Consider the following 18,042-nt stretch of genomic DNA (forward strand, 5'->3'; position numbering starts at 1 on the left):
TGAGCCACCATGTGGTTGCTGGGATTTGAACTCTGGACCTTCGGAAGAGCAGTCGGGTGCTCTTACCCACTGAGCCATCTCACCAGCCCCATCTCTGCAGTTCTTGAGTGCATTTACTGAGGTGGGAATATTTTTTTTTTTTTTAAAAGGCGTGCGCCACCACGCCCGGCTTTTTTTTTTTTTTAATTTATTTATTTATTATATGTAAGTACACTGTAGCTGTCTTCAGACACTCCAGAAGAGGGCACCAGATCCCGTTACGGATGGTTGTGAGCCACCATGTGGTTGCTGGGATTTGAACTCTGGACCTTCAGAAGAGCATTCAGGTGCTCTTACCCACTGAGCCATCTCACCAGCCCGAGGTGGGAATATTGATGCTGGAAAGACAGCTCAGTGGTTAAGAGCACTCACTGCCCACAGTGACTCACAACCGTTGTTAGCCTCTGTGGGCACCAGACAGACAATGGTACACAGATGCATACAGGCAAAAACACCCATATACATAAAGTTAAATTTAAAAAGAGATAGGAATGTTTGGCTTAGTCTATTTCATATCAGTTATTTTTCTTCTAAATTAATATTAACTGAGAAAGTACTGAGTCCTTGGGACTGCGAGGTATCTGAGTTGGCAGGGTGCTTATCTAGATAGCTTTTGGTTTGATCCCCAGCACATGGTTGTGCATAACCCCAGCACTGGGGAGGATCAGTTCAAGGTTGAACCCAAGGCCAGCCTAGACTGTATGAGACCTTGGCTCCAGAAGAGAAGTACCAAGTATTAAGTTCCTTAGGCATTAGTAACTGTCTTTTTCAACAAACTTCAGTTCATTGAAAAGTTCATTAAGAGCTGGGCAGTGGTGGCGCACATCTTTGATCCCAGCACTCGGGAGGCAGAGGCAGGCAGATTTCTGAGTTTGAGGCCATCCTCGTCTACAGAGTGAGTTCCAGGACAGCCAGGGCTACACAGAGAAACCCTGTCTCAAAAACAAAACAAAACAAAACAAAAACAAAAAGAAAGAAAGAAAAGAAAAGAAAAGAAAAGAAAACGTCTTTAGGAGAAGTAAGTGGAATGTAATGCTTCCTTCACGCACCTGAAAGGATGCAGGCTGTCAGGTTGAGAAAGCCCGCCTTTCCCAAGTTCTTAGCCACTGCCAGCATGGGGAGGTGTGGCAGGGAAGTCATGGTCCTCGGCACCAGAGATGAGAAAGGGATAAAGCTAAAGCTATCGCATAAGAGCGTCTGTGTGGCGATGGTGACCATCATGATACGGTGTTGATCAGTTTTAGATTTTAAAGGGGAAAGAAGATGAAAGAAAAACCTAGAAACTTGTAAGGAGTCATTTGGTGTGGGTGTAGGGTGAATGAATGAATGCCTTTCCCTGCTCCGGTTGGCAGATGCTGGAGGGATTGACCAGGCTTCGCCCCTTTCCTCCTGCCCAGTTAGCACACTTGAAGAGATGCCCTCAGGTGAGGGCAGTGCAGCTCTTACTGCAGTTGAGCTCCTAATTTGCACTAGTAGTTTGGGATGTATTAGTCTCTGTCTGTGGAAGCATGCATGTCCAGATGTGCATGTCCAGATGTTGCTGCCTGTTGGACAGTGTCTGCCAGTGTGGCCCAGCACAGCATGCAGCTCAGGACCTGGGTGGGAGCAGCACGCCTGAGCCCTGCCATTGAATTTTCCACCTGTGTTAACTGTATTAATCAGCAGTCCACAGACACCAGGAAACTGACTACAGAGTTTAAGATTGTTTAAAATTCTTTTAAATAAATAAATAAATAAACAAAGATTTATTTATTTATTACATGTAAGTACACTGTAGCTGTCTTCAGACACTCTAGAAGAGGGAGTCATTAGGGATGGTTGTGAGCCACCATGTGGGTGCTGGGAATTGAACTCAGGACCTCTGGAAGAGCAATCCGTGCTCTTACCCACTGAGCCATCCATCTCTCCAGCGCGGACTGGTTTGAGATTTAGTGAAGTGTGCCACCCGGACAGAACATGTAGGTGGGTCTGTAAGTGAGCTGCTTCCCATTGTTAACAACGAATGATCAAGTGTCCTTCCTTCAACTTCAAACATTTTTATCGAAGTAGAAAGCCAACTTTCTTTTTACTATTTATAAGATTAATAATTTACAGAGTGACAAAAGGGGAGAGAGCTACCACAAACACACCCAGTGCTGGAGATGACCTATAACTTTGGCTCCCATGGGACTCACTGTGTAGACCAGGCTGACTGGAAGTCGAGGTGATCCTCCTGCCCCTTGCTCCCCCCAGTGCTGAGATGGATCACAAGTGTATGCCATCAAGCTTGACCTTCTGCAAAAAGCATATTTGATAATTTATCAAACATAATATTGTGTACGTGGGGTTTGGGCATATTCAAACTTTGATTTCCGTATTTATCAGGAACTTGTATATACAAGACTGACCCAGATGTGTTTCTCTGACCAACTAGTAATGACTTCCCCAAGTTACTCTTAGGGGTGCTGGAATTTTACCCAAGCAGCAGGGCTGTTTCCGGTTCTTCCTGTCTGGGGATTACGTCACTGGGCGTGCCTCCCTGAGCCAGCCTGAGCTGCTTTCTGCTGCACTGCAGTGCTCCTAGTGTGGAACTGCAGCATTTGCTCCTGAGCCTGGCTCAGACCTGCAGTGGGCGGTGGAGCCTGTTGGATCAGGGCGTACAGGCCACAGGCTGAGAGCCTGTGTCTGGCCTGTCTCTTCTGTGATTGCATTTGTGTGATGATGGGCATTGGGGAGAAGTACTTGGCCGTGTTACTGGGATGCTGTGTGGCGAGGCCTTGTGTGACTGCGGAGAGCTTTGGAACCCCAGTACAGGACATGGGCGGCTCTGCTCTCTTTTTGGTTTCGATTCTTCCTCTTTTTTTTTTTTTTATAGTTGTTTTTTTGTAGTTTTTTTCAGGTAGGGTTTCCCTGGGTAAACAGCCTGGCTGTCCTGGAACTCACTCTATAGAGCAGGCTGGCCTTGAACTCAGAGATCTGCCTGCTTCTGCTGGGATTGAAGGCTTGCCATCAAGCCCAGGAAGTCAATATTTCTTAACCCACTGCCTTGACAGCTGCAGGGCAGGGCCTGTCTGTCTGTCTGTCTGCACTTTGTCTTATGCTTGCAAGTAGAGATTGCAGGCACAGGTGTGACTGCTCTCAGGCAGCAGGGTTGTCTTGTAATATAGCTATAGCTCGTGATACAGGTTTCAGTGCTTGGAAAGTCAGCTGATTTATAAAGGGTCTTTTTAAAGTTAAAACATTTAAAGCCACCTTAGGCATGCGAAAGCAGTTTCCTTGGCAGGCCGGGGTGGGCTCTGCACAAGAGGAACAAACTGGATCTTTGGCGAAGTCTGGCTTCATAGTCTGGATAATCTGGATGAATGGCCCAGCCTCAGTGTCCGGCACTCGCTCCAACCCCAACACCCCCAGCACTGGGTAACAACAGCTCTTGGTGGTCACACTCCACGCCCTTAGACAACTGACTACTGTCGGAGCAGCATACAGTGGAAAGGCACCAACATGGAGTACCTACAGGGGTTTGCTTTTCAACACCACCCTCACTACAGTCTCTTTCCTCAGCTGAGATGCAGCGTACTTACACAGTCAAGAGCAGGGACTCCCAGGCCTAGGAGAGGTGGCCTGCAGTCTCTAGGGTGGGCACCGCCCTATGTTCTTCGTGCCTGAGGCCTTCGGGTACTGCTGGAAGATGCCAACTCCTACAGGATGACAGTAGTTCTTTTGAAAGCAAGAGGTGGTACTAGATACACTAGAAAGTTCTTCCACCTGCTTCTTCCTTCTGTTTCTAAAATTATATCAAAAACAGTTGTTTGGGAAAGCTTCCCTTGATAGAGACCTTATGTATCATGCCTTTACATGTGAACTTTGCTTGTAAAGTCAGTTTACAAAGATGATTTTCATTCCAGCATTTGCGTATACAGGTGTCCTTTTACTTTGTTCTCATTGAGCCCCACTTCCCGGTGCTCTCCACTGCTCCCCACCACCCCCATCTCACATGTGCCATTACCCCTTTTATTCCCTTCCCACTTAAGATGTCTTCCTCCCCTCAGGCCCCTTTCTACTCCCTGCTCCTTAAATCCAAAGCTCACATAAGAGAGACATTGGTCTTTGAGTCCAGTTTATTCACTTAGCACAGTGATCTCCAGCCCACCCATTTTGTGCAAATGTCATGATTTTGAATTTTGCTTTTGTCTCATCTTAAAACCAACAAAGCAGACAGTGTTTGCTCAGGCTCTGTATTTTATACTTGAATTTCAAGGTTTGGCTGCTAAAAGGAGCCTCAGAGAGTACCCAGTTCAGTGTCGCATGCCCTTCTCCGCTCATGAATTTAAAGTCCATACCACTCAGTCACTCTTGGGTCTTCTGTTGGGTTTGTGTTTTCTCTGCCCTTTAATGCAGCTGATGCTGAGGCCTTGTGACCCATTCCTCTAATCAAAGCACTCAAAGCATCAAAGCAGAGGTCAGCAGGTGTCTGTGAGTCCAGGGTGCTTTTCATAGTGAGTTCTAGGCTAGCCAGAGCTATACAGTGAAACCCTATGGGGAGTGGGGGGGAAGGAGAGAGAGAGAGAGAGAATGACTATGTAGTTTTGGGTAATGCTGATAATACACTGGGAGCCGTTGTGAACATAATTTAGCTAGGATGTTCAAATGTCTTGGAGGTTATTGATAGAGAAGTTTGCATTATCTTATAGTCTTATTATTTTGAGATAGGGTCTCACTGTATAACCCTGCTGGCTTGAACCTAACTTTGTAGACCATGCTGGTTTTGAACTCACAGAGATCGACCTTCCTGTGGCACCACACCCATATCATTTTTACAAATTTTTTTCTATAATTTTGACTTTTAGTTTAGAAGTCTGGCTCACATACATGCCTCTTGAGGCTGTTGTATGCTAAGTTCCATTAAGCTTGTCTCTGGCTTGGGTGCTGTGTGGACCCTACATGTTCCATGCCTTCGGTTAGCTTGGGTAGAAGAGACCCTTCTGTGTGCAGCCAACAACAGACGACAGACAGGTGCTTGACAGAGCAAAGAAAAAGCTGGGTGACAGGCTTTCCGGGTATTTCTTGTCAGCAGTCTTCTAGGGTGGGCTTCCCTTGGCCTGGCCCTGCTGTGCGCTGGTGAGGAGTCCGTGTGGAGCTGCAGGCCTCTGCATTCCGGCCGAGGATCTCAGGGACCATTTACCTACACTGTGTACCTGGGAAACAGGGCTGAGAGCCCTGCCAGCCTAGGCTGACTGGGAATGCTTGTCACGTCATGTAGGAAGAACTGAGTATACAGCCGGGCAGATGGCACTTGGCATGGAAAGAGACTTGTAGTTTGGGCACAGAGGGTGAGTCTAGTGGCCAGAGACAGTGAGAATTTTGCAGAAACTATTGGAACTGCCCATATCTCTGAGACTTCACTTATATCCTCTTATTAACCTTCCAACAACCCAGACACTTGCTACTGCCTGAAAGATAGAGTTCACTTTAGAAGTAAGGTGGAGTGGGGCGAGGATCAGTCTTGAAGACTTGATGGATTAGAAATGTCAATGTGAATTTGATAACACTTTTATTATGATTTATAGAGGACGTTGGTGATGAAGGAGAAGAGGAGAAAGAATTCATTTCCTATAACATCAACATAGACATTCATTACGGGGTGAAGTCCAACAGGTGAGTAGTGTGAGCCACAGTGAGACCGCGCCACAGGTCCACTGCACATGAGCACAGCTTGAGCTCAATTTCTACATCCGTGTAAATGCTAAACCATTCTAGTTCTAGTTGTCATACCTGGGACTGCGGTTAGGTTTGGGCTGATGTTCACTTACTGGGAGTTTCAGGTTTCTATCTGACTGTATTCTTTGATTTAATAGTCTCTGCTTTTGTCTTACTTTGTCATTATAAATGAGTAGTGAAGCCCTGTGCACAGGCCTGATTCTTTTCAGGATAGATCCTTCAGGAGTGTATTAGTCGTTCATAGGAAAGGCATCATTGAGGTTTTAATGCATGTTGCCAGATTACCTTACAGAAAGCTTATATCAACTTCCGAACAGTAGAAACGTTCAGGTTCCCATATGTGAAAACTCACTATTCTCCGTTAGCAGTCAAAACTTCTTAAGCAATTTCAAGACTACAGAGGAGTTGCAGAGTACAGTGGTACACACTGTAGCCTTAGCATTTAGGAGGCTGGAGCCAGGGGATCTAATGCCTGGTCTATCTATATAGGAGAAAACAACTGTCTCAGAAGGAAAAGGAAAACAAAGTATAGACCTGTGTGGCCGGGCGTGGTGGTGCACGCCTTTAATCCCAGCACTCGAGAGGCAGAGGCAGGCAGATTTCTGAGTTCGAGGCCAGCCTGGTCTACAAAGTGAGTTCCAAGAGGGCCAGGGCTACACAGAGAAACCCTGTCTCGAAAAACAAAAAGAAGAAGAAGACGACTTGTGTGGCTAGTGGGTAGCCTCCTGGATAGGATCTGCCAGCGTTTGCCGCACATGGGACAGCCCATGTGACAGAACATTTCCCGACCAGCACTGCAAAAATACCTATGTCAAATTTTCCTTCCGTTTGCCATCTTTTGTAGTACTGATAGCACTCACCAGTGAGTGGGTAGGTCACAGTGCAGCCTACAGGAAGCTCCCTCTACTTCTGCTGTGTGGGTGCTGGGGTGGAGGATTGGGATTGGGGTGGGATTGGACTCTGGTTGGTTGACTTGGCACCAGGGGCCCTTAACCCCTGAACCATCTCATCGGCCCTTGTAATATATTTAGGGAAATAGGAAATGTAGGTGAAGTGGTGTCTAGAGATGGGGAAGAGAGTTCAGAATGTAAGAGTGGAGCTGGGAGGAGTGGCCAGTTGAGCAGGCACAGTCTTACTATAGACGTGAGTAGCAGCTCACGGGCTCACGTGAGGATTGATGGGATTGATGTGCAGTTTACAGTTGCTTGAGTAGGTCGGTTTTAAGCCAGAGCTGTGAATTCTGCTGGCCCAGCTGCTGCCTTTGTCGTGGAGACACGCTACAACCTTGTCCTGATACAGGATATAGTCATTCACCCACAGGGTTTCAAAAAGGACAGTCACAGCTAGAAAAACACTCATTCAGTCTGGTTTTTGGTTGGTCTGAGACAGGGTCTCACTCTGTATTGCTGCCTGGCCTGAAACTCGCTGAGATTAAAGGCATGTACCACCACACCCAGCTCAGTCTGTTCTTAATGTAATTTTAAGTTAAACACTCAAAATTTTTGATTTATTTTCAACACAAAAACTGTAATTGTTAAAAACCAATTTAAATTGTGACTTGTCTGCTCTGCTTTCTCCTTTGGCTCTTTAGCTTGGCGTTCATCAAGCGAGCCCCTGTGATTGATGCAGACAAGCCAGTGTCGTCCCAGCTCCGAGTCCTCACTCTGAGTGAAGACTCGCCATATGAGACACTGCACTCTTTCATCAGCAATGCAGTGGCTCCTTTCTTTAAGTCCTACATCAGAGAGTCTGGCAAAGCAGACAGGTAAGCACTGTATTCTCACGGCAGCGGGGCTCCACTGAGACACAAGGTATCTCACTGATAAGTAACAGACCTTAAATAATGTGCTCCGACGGCCAGTACTGCTCTCATTTTGAGATGCTTCTGTCTTTGTAGGGATGGTGATAAGATGGCTCCTTCAGTTGAAAAAAAGATTGCAGAGCTTGAAATGGGACTCCTCCACCTGCAGCAGAATATCGAGATCCCAGAGATCAGCTTGCCAATTCATCCCATCATCACGAACGTTGCGAAGCAGTGCTATGAGCGCGGAGAAAAGCCCAAAGTTACAGATTTTGGTGATAAGGTTGAAGACCCAACTTTCCTTAACCAATTACAGTCTGGAGTTAATCGGTGGATCCGAGAAATTCAAAAGGTAAGGACACTATAATTGGCAGCCGGTGTGAGACGGCTTGTCCTTTAATGTCTGTGGGAAGCTGCCCCAAGTTCTTCGGTTGTGATAGCATGACAGTAGACAGTAGGAGTCCCTCCTACGTCTAGGAGTGTTGATGCAGGGCCAGAGTCTGAGCTGAGTAGTCAGTATCCTGCAGACTGAGAGAACACTTAGCAGCCATCTCCAAGCTTCAGACCAAACCCTTCACTTGTTTGGGGAGGGATCAACTTGAGATTTACCAGGCGATGTCATCTTATCTTCAAAGGTGACCAAGCTTGACCGAGATCCAGCATCAGGAACTGCCTTGCAGGAAATCAGCTTTTGGCTAAACTTGGAACGTGCGTTGTACCGCATCCAAGAGAAGCGGGAGAGCCCCGAGGTGCTCCTGACTCTGGATATCCTGAAGCACGGCAAACGTTTCCATGCCACTGTCAGTTTTGACACTGACACAGGTAACCCAGAACCAATAGCCAGATGCATAAGCTGCTGAGACTCCTTCTTAAAGTCTTGGATGATTTAGATGAAAACTAGGAGATGCAGTTTGGGGTCAGTCCCAGGCCCAGCCTTTTATGTGTCAGACAAGTACTGCACCAGGACCACACCCTAAACACTACTGTTCTCTCTCTCTCTCTTTTTTTAATTAGATACTTTCTTTCTGTATATTTCAAATGTAATCCCCTTTCCTAGGTTCCCCTCCATAAATCCCCTATTCCCCTCCCACTGCTCCCCAACTCACCCACTCCCTCTTCCTGGCCCTGGAATTCCCTATACTGGGACATAGAACCTTCACAGGACCAAGGGCCTCTCCTCTCATTGATGACCGACTATGCCATTAAAGTAAGCCATGTAGACAGTACTAAAAGCGAAATATAAAATGTTAGCCCTGGTGCCGGGCGTGGTGGCGCACGCCTTTAATCCCAGCACTCGGGAGGCAGAGGCAGGCAGAATTCTGAGTTCAAGGCCAGCCTGGTCTACAAAGTGAATTCCAGCACAGCCAGGGCTATACAGAGAAACCCTGTCTTAAAAAAAAAAAAAAATGTTAGCCCTGTGAAGGAAGCTACTTGGGAGATGGGCTTGTCACTAAGTTAGGATGCAGGAGAGTTGTTCATTTATTTTTAATGTTTATAAATGTTTGCCTACATGTATGTACATGCACCATGTGTGTTCACAGTGCCAAACTGAGGCTAGAAGAAATTACTGAATTCTCTGGACCTGGAAGGTCATGATGGTTGTGAGCTGCCGTTGTGGGTGCTGGGAACCAACCCAGGTCCTCTGCCACCAGCCAGTGTTCCTTGCTGCTGATCTTTTCTCAGCCCACTCTACTTCCCCATCTCACCACCCAGGCAGGGTTCTCTGTGTAGTCCTGGTTCTCCTGGAACTTGTACTGTAGACCAGGCTGGCTTGGTACTCACAGAACTCCACCTGTCTCTGCCTCCCAAGTGCTGTGATTAAAGGCTTTTATACCTTTATACCTGGCTTCAACTGTACCCCTAAGAAAACCAAAACTGAGTCCATTAGAGATGTTGTTTGTTTATTTGTTTGTTTAGAGATGTTGTTTGTTTGTTTGTTTGAAATACCGTGAATGATTTTTCTATAACTAAAATATGTTTGGCATCAAAGTGCATTTCATAGTTAAGACCTAGTTTACTTTATTTTATTACTTGACATGAAAACCGTTAACCCTCTTTGTCAACCTAGGTCTGAAGCAGGCGTTGGAAACGGTGAATGACTACAACCCTCTGATGAAAGACTTCCCTCTGAATGACTTGCTGTCTGCCACGGAGCTGGACAAGATAAGGCAGGCCCTTGTTGCAATTTTCACACATCTGAGAAAGATCCGCAACACAAAGTACCCGATTCAGCGGGCCCTGCGTCTCGTGGAGGCCATCTCCAGAGACCTGAGTTCTCAGCTGCTCAAGGTCTTGGGCACTCGGAAGTTGATGCATGTAGCCTATGAAGAGTTTGAAAAAGTAAGTTGTGGTCTTTAAAACCAGTGAGATCAGCCGGGCGTGGTGGCGCATGCCTTTAATCCCAGCACTCGGGAGGCAGAGGCAGGCGGATTTTTGAGTTCGAGGCCAGCCTGGTCTACAGAGTGAGTTCCAGGACAGCCAAGGCTACACAAAGAAACCCTGTCTCAAAAAACCAAAAAAAAANAAAAAAAAAAAAAAAAAAAAAAAAAAAAAAAAACCAGTGAGATCACTGTGACCCGGTGAGTGACGAGCCATCTCCCAATTGTACCCAGGTCATGGTGGCTTGCTTCGAAGTCTTCCAGACATGGGACGACGAGTATGAGAAGCTCCAGGTGCTGCTGCGAGACATCGTCAAGAGGAAGCGGGAGGAGAACCTGAAGATGGTGTGGCGCATCAACCCCGCTCATAGGAAGCTTCAGGCCCGCCTCGACCAGATGAGGAAGTTCCGCCGTCAGCACGAGCAGCTGAGGGCCGTCATTGTCAGGGTCCTGAGGCCACAGGTGTGTCTGGCAGTCACAGATGCTCACAGCCCTTGTTTTGTTGCCTTCTTGTAATTCTAAGTCTGCAGGGAGATCCTTATAGTGTGCTCATGGCTGAATTGTGATGATAGAGTCCTAAAGGCCTAGAAGTCAGCATTGATGCAAGAATCCTGTGCTGTGCCTGTGACAGAAAAACCTCATTTGCAACTATTTTTTGTTCCAAATCTTTTGTTTTAGGTCACAGCAGTTGCACAACAGAACCAAGGAGAGGCACCTGAACCCCAAGACATGAAAGTGGCTGAGGTGCTCTTTGATGCTGCCGACGCCAACGCCATTGAGGAGGTGAACCTGGCCTACGAGAATGTCAAGGAAGTCGATGGTCTGGATGTTTCCAAAGAAGGGACGGAGGCCTGGGAGGCTGCGATGAAGAGATACGATGAGAGGATCGACCGTGTGGAGACCCGCATCACCGCCCGCCTCCGAGATCAGCTCGGCACGGCCAAGAATGCCAATGAGATGTTCAGGATTTTCTCCAGGTTCAATGCACTGTTCGTCCGCCCACACATCCGAGGGGCCATTCGTGAATACCAGACCCAGCTGATCCAACGTGTGAAAGATGACATCGAATCTCTGCACGACAAGTTCAAGGTCCAGTACCCGCAAAGCCAAGCTTGTAAAATGAGTCATGTCCGTGACCTGCCCCCTGTGTCAGGGTCTATCATCTGGGCTAAGCAGATCGACAGACAGCTCACTGCCTACATGAAGCGAGTGGAGGATGTCCTGGGCAAAGGCTGGGAGAACCACGTGGAAGGGCAGAAGCTGAAGCAGGATGGAGACAGCTTCCGAATGAAGCTCAACACCCAGGAGATCTTCGATGACTGGGCGAGGAAGGTGCAGCAGCGCAACCTTGGTGTCTCGGGGCGCATCTTCACCATTGAGAGCGCTCGCGTGAGGGGCCGCACTGGGAACGTCCTCAAGCTGAAGGTGAACTTCCTTCCAGAGATCATAACACTCTCCAAAGAAGTCCGGAACCTCAAGTGGCTTGGCTTCCGAGTGCCACTTGCAATTGTGAACAAGGCTCACCAAGCCAACCAGCTCTACCCGTTTGCCATCTCGCTGATCGAAAGCGTCCGGACTTACGAGCGCACCTGTGAGAAGGTGGAGGAGCGCAATACCATTTCCCTGCTAGTGGCCGGCCTAAAGAAGGAGGTGCAGGCCTTAATCGCAGAAGGCATCGCCTTGGTGTGGGAGTCCTACAAGCTCGACCCCTATGTGCAGCGCCTGGCAGAGACGGTTTTCAACTTCCAGGAGAAGGTGAGTTGACTGACCTTCAGCATTTCTGGTTGGACTAGTCGCCAAGTCAGGGACGCACTAGTTCTCCACAGCAGTCTGTGAGATTGGAGCTAAGACCCCTGCAGCTGCAGGAGGAAAGATGCTTCCTGGCTGTTGACTGATGGGATGGGGCTTTGGGAATGCTGCCGTGTGACCCCCTGAGAAACCTGGATAGAGCACATCGGCGGCAGATAGGCATGTGATGCAGCTAGGGGGAGAGGTGTCTCCAGACCTGTATTGGGGGTTGCTTGTTCCCATGGGCAGGGCAGAGAGAAGAAAGATGCTGGTAGTGTTCCCAGCCCTCCCTTTCCCTCTGTGGGCCACGCAGGGGAAGTAGCATCCTCACTCCAGCAGCTAGGGCTGGCTGTTGACAGAGGGGCTTCTCTATGCTAAGCAGAGTTCTTCATGAAAGGGACATGAACGAGCCATGGAGTACTCGAATGTTTTCATACTAAACGCACTCTCCTCCAGGTGGACGACCTACTGATTATTGAGGAGAAGATAGACCTGGAAGTCCGTTCCTTGGAAACCTGCATGTATGACCACAAGACGTTCTCGGAGATCCTGAACAGAGTGCAGAAAGCAGTGGACGACCTGAACCTGCACTCCTACTCCAATCTGCCCATCTGGGTCAACAAGCTGGACATGGAGGTGTGTACAGCTGAGTTGGCCAGTCACTCATCTCTGCTGTCCCGTGGGCGTGGGCCCTGTTAGGTACAACCTTCAGTTTGTCTGGAAAGCGGTTTCCCTAAGTACTTATGTGGCTGGCCCAGTACCTCTTGAATCCCTCAGCTAATGCCACAGCTGGGCGCAGAGGAGAGTCCCTCCCCTTTCTTCCTGGGCACTTGGCAACTTCCTGTTGCTCTTCCTCGCTTGCTCTTAGGATTCAGGCTTTGCTTTGTTTACTTTCCTTGTTGATGGCGATGATGGTGGTGCCGTGGTGGAATCTAGGGTCTTGCTCAGTATGGATCCATTCCTTAGTCCCAGCCCTCCAGGCACTTTCTCTGACAACCTAAGGCTGGTGAAGGACATCGGGTAGGAAGGAAAGTTGTCAGGCTGCAGGAGCGGTGGTTCTCCCTCAGCACATCCCTAGGGAGTTACAAGGCATAGGGCACAGCGGTGCCGAAGACATGCAGAACGCAGAGGTTCTGTCTGTCACCTCGAGGAATGTAGCCTGGCTCTAGATAGAGAAGGCTTTCTTCCACTTGGTGAAGGAAAATGTCTTCATCTCCAAGCTACGGTGCTCCTAGTTTCACCTCCAGAGCTAACTTCAAGCTCCACAAAACAGCACTTGAAGTGAGTTTTACATCATAAGGAACAGCTACCAACAGCTTACCCGCATCTGCAGGATGCAGTATGGTATTAAGTCTCCTTGTCACTTAAGAGCTGAGGAGACTGGCAGGTCACAAGTCTCAAAGGTGCAGAACACAGCTCTGATCCTGCTGCACATGTCACACACAGAGGTAGACACTGACTGTGGCGCACCTGCCACCTTCTCATTCTGTACTTTGTGAGCCAACCTTCAAAGGCAGCCACTCAGTGACCCTACTTTCTCTGTAGATTGAAAGGATACTGGGTGTCCGCCTGCAAGCTGGCCTTCGAGCTTGGACCCAGGTTCTTCTTGGACAAGCTGAAGATAAAGCAGAAGTCGACATGGATACAGATGCTCCACAAGTTAGTCACAAGCCTGGTGGAGAGCCCAAGATCAAAGTGAGTATCTCCCTTGGCACTCACCTGGGGATAGCAAAGCAAGTCCCTCCCCTTGGAACTGTCTGTGGAAGCTGAGGCCAGCTTAGCATCAGTAGTGAGATCCTGCTTGAAAAAGGTGCCAGGCGGGGAAGCTCTGGGATGAGGCTGGCACTGCATACGAGTGCCTGTGAAGAAATCACCTGACAGTGGAAGAGCCTGATAGACACCATTTAACCAGTTGGTGAATGTTAGCACCGCCAGTGGTGAGAGTGGCTCCCCGAGTTTGTAACATCTTGTGATGACAAGAGCATTTCACATCTGCCCTTTCTCCAGAAAACTTATGAGAAAAATAGAGGCTCACGGAAAATCAGTCTGTGGAGCATGGAGCAGAGCAGGCAATGCCACAGGCTGGGGTGGGTTGAGGAGACTGAGTGCAGGGTGAGGGGAGGCGGCCATCCAGTGTCAGCAGAACTGCTGAAGCGCCTTGTGCTTTCTTTGTACATCTTCTGTCAACTTAAAATGGCTTCATACAGGAGGCCATAACCACCTCAATGTCTGCTTAGGAAGTGAACCCTGCAGGAACTCTAACTTGCCTGGTGTCTGTGTGATGAACTATCTCTGTGTAGCCTTGACTGTCCTGGAATTCACTCTGTAGACCAGGCTGGCCTCGAACTCACAAAGTTCTGCCTGCCTCTGCCCCCCGAATGCTAAGATTAAATGTGTGCTCCACCACCACCCTCTGCTTCAGTGACACTCTCTTTCAGGCCTCCAGCTAGTTTTACTGAGCATGTGGGTTTCCATGAGTACCCAGGCACCAGGGCACCTGGAGCAGGTGACGTGATGCTCGCACCCCAGCCTCTTGTGATCATAGAGGGACAGATGTGAAACAGCTCAGGGGTGCATCTGATAGTGACAGACTTTGTGCTTCTACCTAGAGAGGTCATGATTTAGACCGAGAAGGTTGTAAAGAGTTCAGCCATTTTACTGAGCTATGTTACTGAGTAAGAGAAAACCTTTCTCGTACAGAACGTCGTTCATGAGCTGAGAATAACAAATCAGGTCATCTACCTGAACCCACCCATTGAAGAATGCAGGTACAAGCTGTACCAGGAGATGTTCGCGTGGAAGATGATTGTGCTCTCCCTGCCCAGGATCCAGAGCCAGAGGTACCAGGTAAGCTTCCAGGGCCTCCAGGCACATGCCCTCTGACCAGGTCTTACTTGGGACTCTGATGCCACTTCTCAGGGTGAGTCATGTAATGAGCCCTGTACGTGTCTCTTTCTCCTCCGGGGGTCCCGGGTTGCATGTTCTAAGGGAAAGCTTCGCATTTGCAGCCTTCCTCGTCTCTCAAAGTTTCCTCCATTAGCTACTTTGGTTTTTAAACAAGATCTCTCTGTGGAGCCTTTGCTCTCTTGGACCTCCCCGTGTAGACCAAGTTTGCCTCAAACTCCTAGAGATTCTCTGCCTTCTGAGCACTTGTGTTAAAGGGGCCTGCCACTGTGCCTGGCCTGTGAGCTTTGATAATCTCAGTTCCTACTCCATTGCTGTGTTGTCTGATTTTGGATATAGGGTATCCCTATGTAGTCCCACCTGACCTCAGCTTCAGCCTCCTGAGCTCCTGCCTGCAGCCTGATTTATCAGCACGTAGCTGCTCTTAACTTAATTTGTAGATCCCCACTGACAAGTTTAAGGCAAATCCTGGATTCTAGTCTTCCTGGTACCCTTCTAGAGTCAAAGGAAAACCTGAAAGGCCATTTAATCCATAATGTTGACTGATGTCACTTTTAAGTAGGATCAGTGGCTTCAAATAAAAAGATTCCATAACACTGCCATGCAGACTGTCCTAGAATTTAGTAATTCTGCTAGAAACATGCCTTTTCAAATCAAAGAATAAAATAAATTTAGTTTTCTTTTACATGTCTGAATGTTTACCTGAATGTGTGTCTGTTCATCAGGAGTGAGTCTATTTCTGTGTAGGCCAGAAAAAAATAATTGGATTCCCTAGGTGCTGAGAACTGAACCCGGGTCCTCTGGAAGAGCAGCCAGTGCTCAGGACCACTGGGCTATCTCTGCAGCCCCCAAACACACCTTTTTTCCCTTGTGACTTTGAACATAAATGTCACTCTTCAAGGGTTTTATTTGTGGTGTGTTTGTGCGCACACACACTCTTTCACATCTCTCACAGTGAGAAAGTGGAGCTTAAAGCACACCCTGCAAGTTAGGTACCTATCTCTTCGCTTTGTAAGTTCATTCTGGGAATTGAACTCAAGATATCAGGCGTGGTGGCAAATGCCTACCGAGCCATCCCCTAGTCCCTGTAGTATGTTTTGCCCAGCTAATGAAAACCAAACTGAATTTTGGTTTCTATCCCAGGCATCTATATATAGTCTTTGGGATCCTCTTTGTCTAATTCTGTGTAAGACGTTGCATTGTCTTGTTCCTCTGCAAGCTGGACAGACGATAGCCGCCCTGTGTGTGGACACCAGCGCTGTTGACCCAGCGCTGCTCTGACACAGCCATGTCCACACTCGTGCGTGCAGCCTGCTTCCCACCCCCTGTCCTGCAGCCAGGACTTGGGTGCTGTGCTTGCTCCCTGGGTTGCTTTCTCTCCTGCTTCTCCTCTTGTCCTGCTTTCCACCCAACCCGGAAGTCATGTGTCACCCTGGTTTCTGTCCTTGATGTCTTTAAAGTTCATCCTGGTCTGTTGTCTTTTTTTAAAAAATAAAGTCAATGTTCAATTTCCTAAATGAATACCCAGGAGCCAGACACTATGGTGAAAGCCTGCCAGCTCAGAGAGGCAGAGAGGCACCCAGCTGACCTCTGTCCACTGCCATCCCAGAAGGAAAAGCCCCTTCCCCATCTCCTGTGTTTAACACCCTGAATTCAGCTCAGTCCCCCTCCTTGCTACTTCCTTTCTTTTTTTTTTTTTGGTTTTTTTTGAGACAGGGTTTCTCTGTGTAGCCCTGGCTGTCCTGGCACTCACTTTGTAGACCAGGCTGGCCTCGAACTCAGAAATCCGCCTGCCTCTGCCTCCCGAGTGCTGGGATTAAAGGTGTGCGCCACCACGCCTGGCTCCTTGCTACTTCCTTATACTCACTCCCTGTCAACTGGTTGCTAGCCAACTCGCCTCCTGACCTGTCGCTGACTGTATTTAATCCTGTTTACAGAGAGCTCTTAGGATGAACAGTGTGCGCTCGGGCTGAGCTGTACCACAGCAGAGCTTTTTATGTTCACAGTCTTGGAGTTCACAATGTGGTCAGATGTGCCCTGCAGCATCGGGCATTTCTGTTCTACCACGGCTACTGTTCCCACTGTACCCCAGAAGCCACCGTTGCCTTGGCTTACTAATGCTGCCTCCTGCTGTTCTCTCCACCCCTATAGTCAGTCTTCATTGTGGGGTAACGGCCTCTGTGGGTCCTCTAACAGCCTGCCATCTCGCTGTAGTCTTCCTGTCCGTGGGCCTTTCTGACCTGCTTTCCCTCCTGGCTCTGCTCGGGCCTCACTGGGCTCTTGCTGGCCCTCAGCCCTGCAGGCTGATTCTGCTCCCTGGGCTTTTGCATGAGGCGTTCTCTGCTCACAGTCCCAGAGAGCAAATGTCCCTTCCACTCTTTCCAGTCTTTGTTCACAAACCACCTTCTGGTAAAGCCTTTTCTGGTTTTCTGTTGAGGGGACAACCAGCAATAGGCGTGTAGCTCAGTGATACATTTTCTAACATGCCAAGGCCCTCTGTTCATTCCCCTCTGCTGTAAACAATGAATTAGAGTACAGCCAGTCCCAGTCCTTCCCCTGTACTCCCTCCCTCTTTCCTACTCGTTCTACGTAGACTTCCATCCCATATGACAATGTCCTTTGTCTCTCATCTATCAAATGTGACTTCGGATGAGAGGAGTGCCTGCTTATTGTATTAGATGGGGCCTCTAGCAGGTGCTCAGGCAGTCGAGGTGAACTGAGGGTTCCTGTGTTCTTCAGCTTCTCTTACCTTGTGCCAGTTTGTGGTTATTCTCCAGTTCCCTTTGTCGGTTTAATGAGTTAAATATAATCCGCTTCCTTGTTACTTATGGCTAAGGAAAATATCTCTGGCTCTGGTTGGTCAGGTGGGAGTGCATTATGAGTTGACGGAGGAAGAGAAGTTCTATCGGAATGCACTGACAAGGATGCCCGACGGCCCTGTCGCCCTGGAAGAGTCCTACTCTGCGGTCATGGGCATAGTGACTGAAGTTGAGCAGTATGTTAAGGTAAGACACCATGATTCCATCCAGTGCCGTGGCCATGCTCTCCTAGACATGAAGAGTATGAGAGGGGCCAGGGTGTGGAGAGAGAGAGAGAGAGAGAGAGAGAGAGAGAGAGAGAGAGAGAGAGAGAGAATGAGAATGAATGAATGAATGAATACTGGGAAGCTAATGGGTCCTGATAGGTAATACGGCTCAGCGGGCAGTGTTTGCTTTATTTATTTGCTTAACTGTTTATCCACCTGCTGTTTGTTTATGTTGAGACAAGGCCTTATTCCTTATTCTAGCCCTACCTGGCCTGTAGTTACTTGCTTTGTAAACAAGGCTGACCAGAACCTGGAATTCTTTGGTCACCTGAGTCTGTGTAGCTTGCTATTGCTATGTAGCTTTGGCTGGACTGTGGCTTACGTGTGTGTGTGTGTGTGTGTGTGTGTGT

The 18,042-nt window shown here is 48.4% G+C and overlaps 1 protein-coding gene across 1 annotated transcript in view; it reads left to right on the forward strand.

Moving 5' to 3' along the window:
- Positions 1–18,042, forward strand: part of Dync1h1 (dynein cytoplasmic 1 heavy chain 1) — a 65,787-nt gene that overhangs the window by 5,420 nt on the left and 42,325 nt on the right. Inside the window, exons 2-12 of the mRNA XM_021178532.1 lie at positions 5,586–5,673; positions 7,328–7,501; positions 7,634–7,889; positions 8,173–8,359; positions 9,606–9,877; positions 10,150–10,377; positions 10,594–11,670; positions 12,160–12,339; positions 13,249–13,398; positions 14,404–14,550; positions 17,472–17,612. Coding sequence (XP_021034191.1) covers positions 5,586–5,673; positions 7,328–7,501; positions 7,634–7,889; positions 8,173–8,359; positions 9,606–9,877; positions 10,150–10,377; positions 10,594–11,670; positions 12,160–12,339; positions 13,249–13,398; positions 14,404–14,550; positions 17,472–17,612 — 2,900 coding nt within the window. The remainder of the gene's footprint in view (positions 1–5,585; positions 5,674–7,327; positions 7,502–7,633; positions 7,890–8,172; positions 8,360–9,605; positions 9,878–10,149; positions 10,378–10,593; positions 11,671–12,159; positions 12,340–13,248; positions 13,399–14,403; positions 14,551–17,471; positions 17,613–18,042) is intronic.

Source organism: Mus caroli, chromosome 12 (assembly GCF_900094665.2).
Source record: "Mus caroli chromosome 12, CAROLI_EIJ_v1.1, whole genome shotgun sequence".
In the NCBI taxonomy this organism is placed as follows: Eukaryota; Metazoa; Chordata; class Mammalia; order Rodentia; family Muridae; genus Mus; species Mus caroli.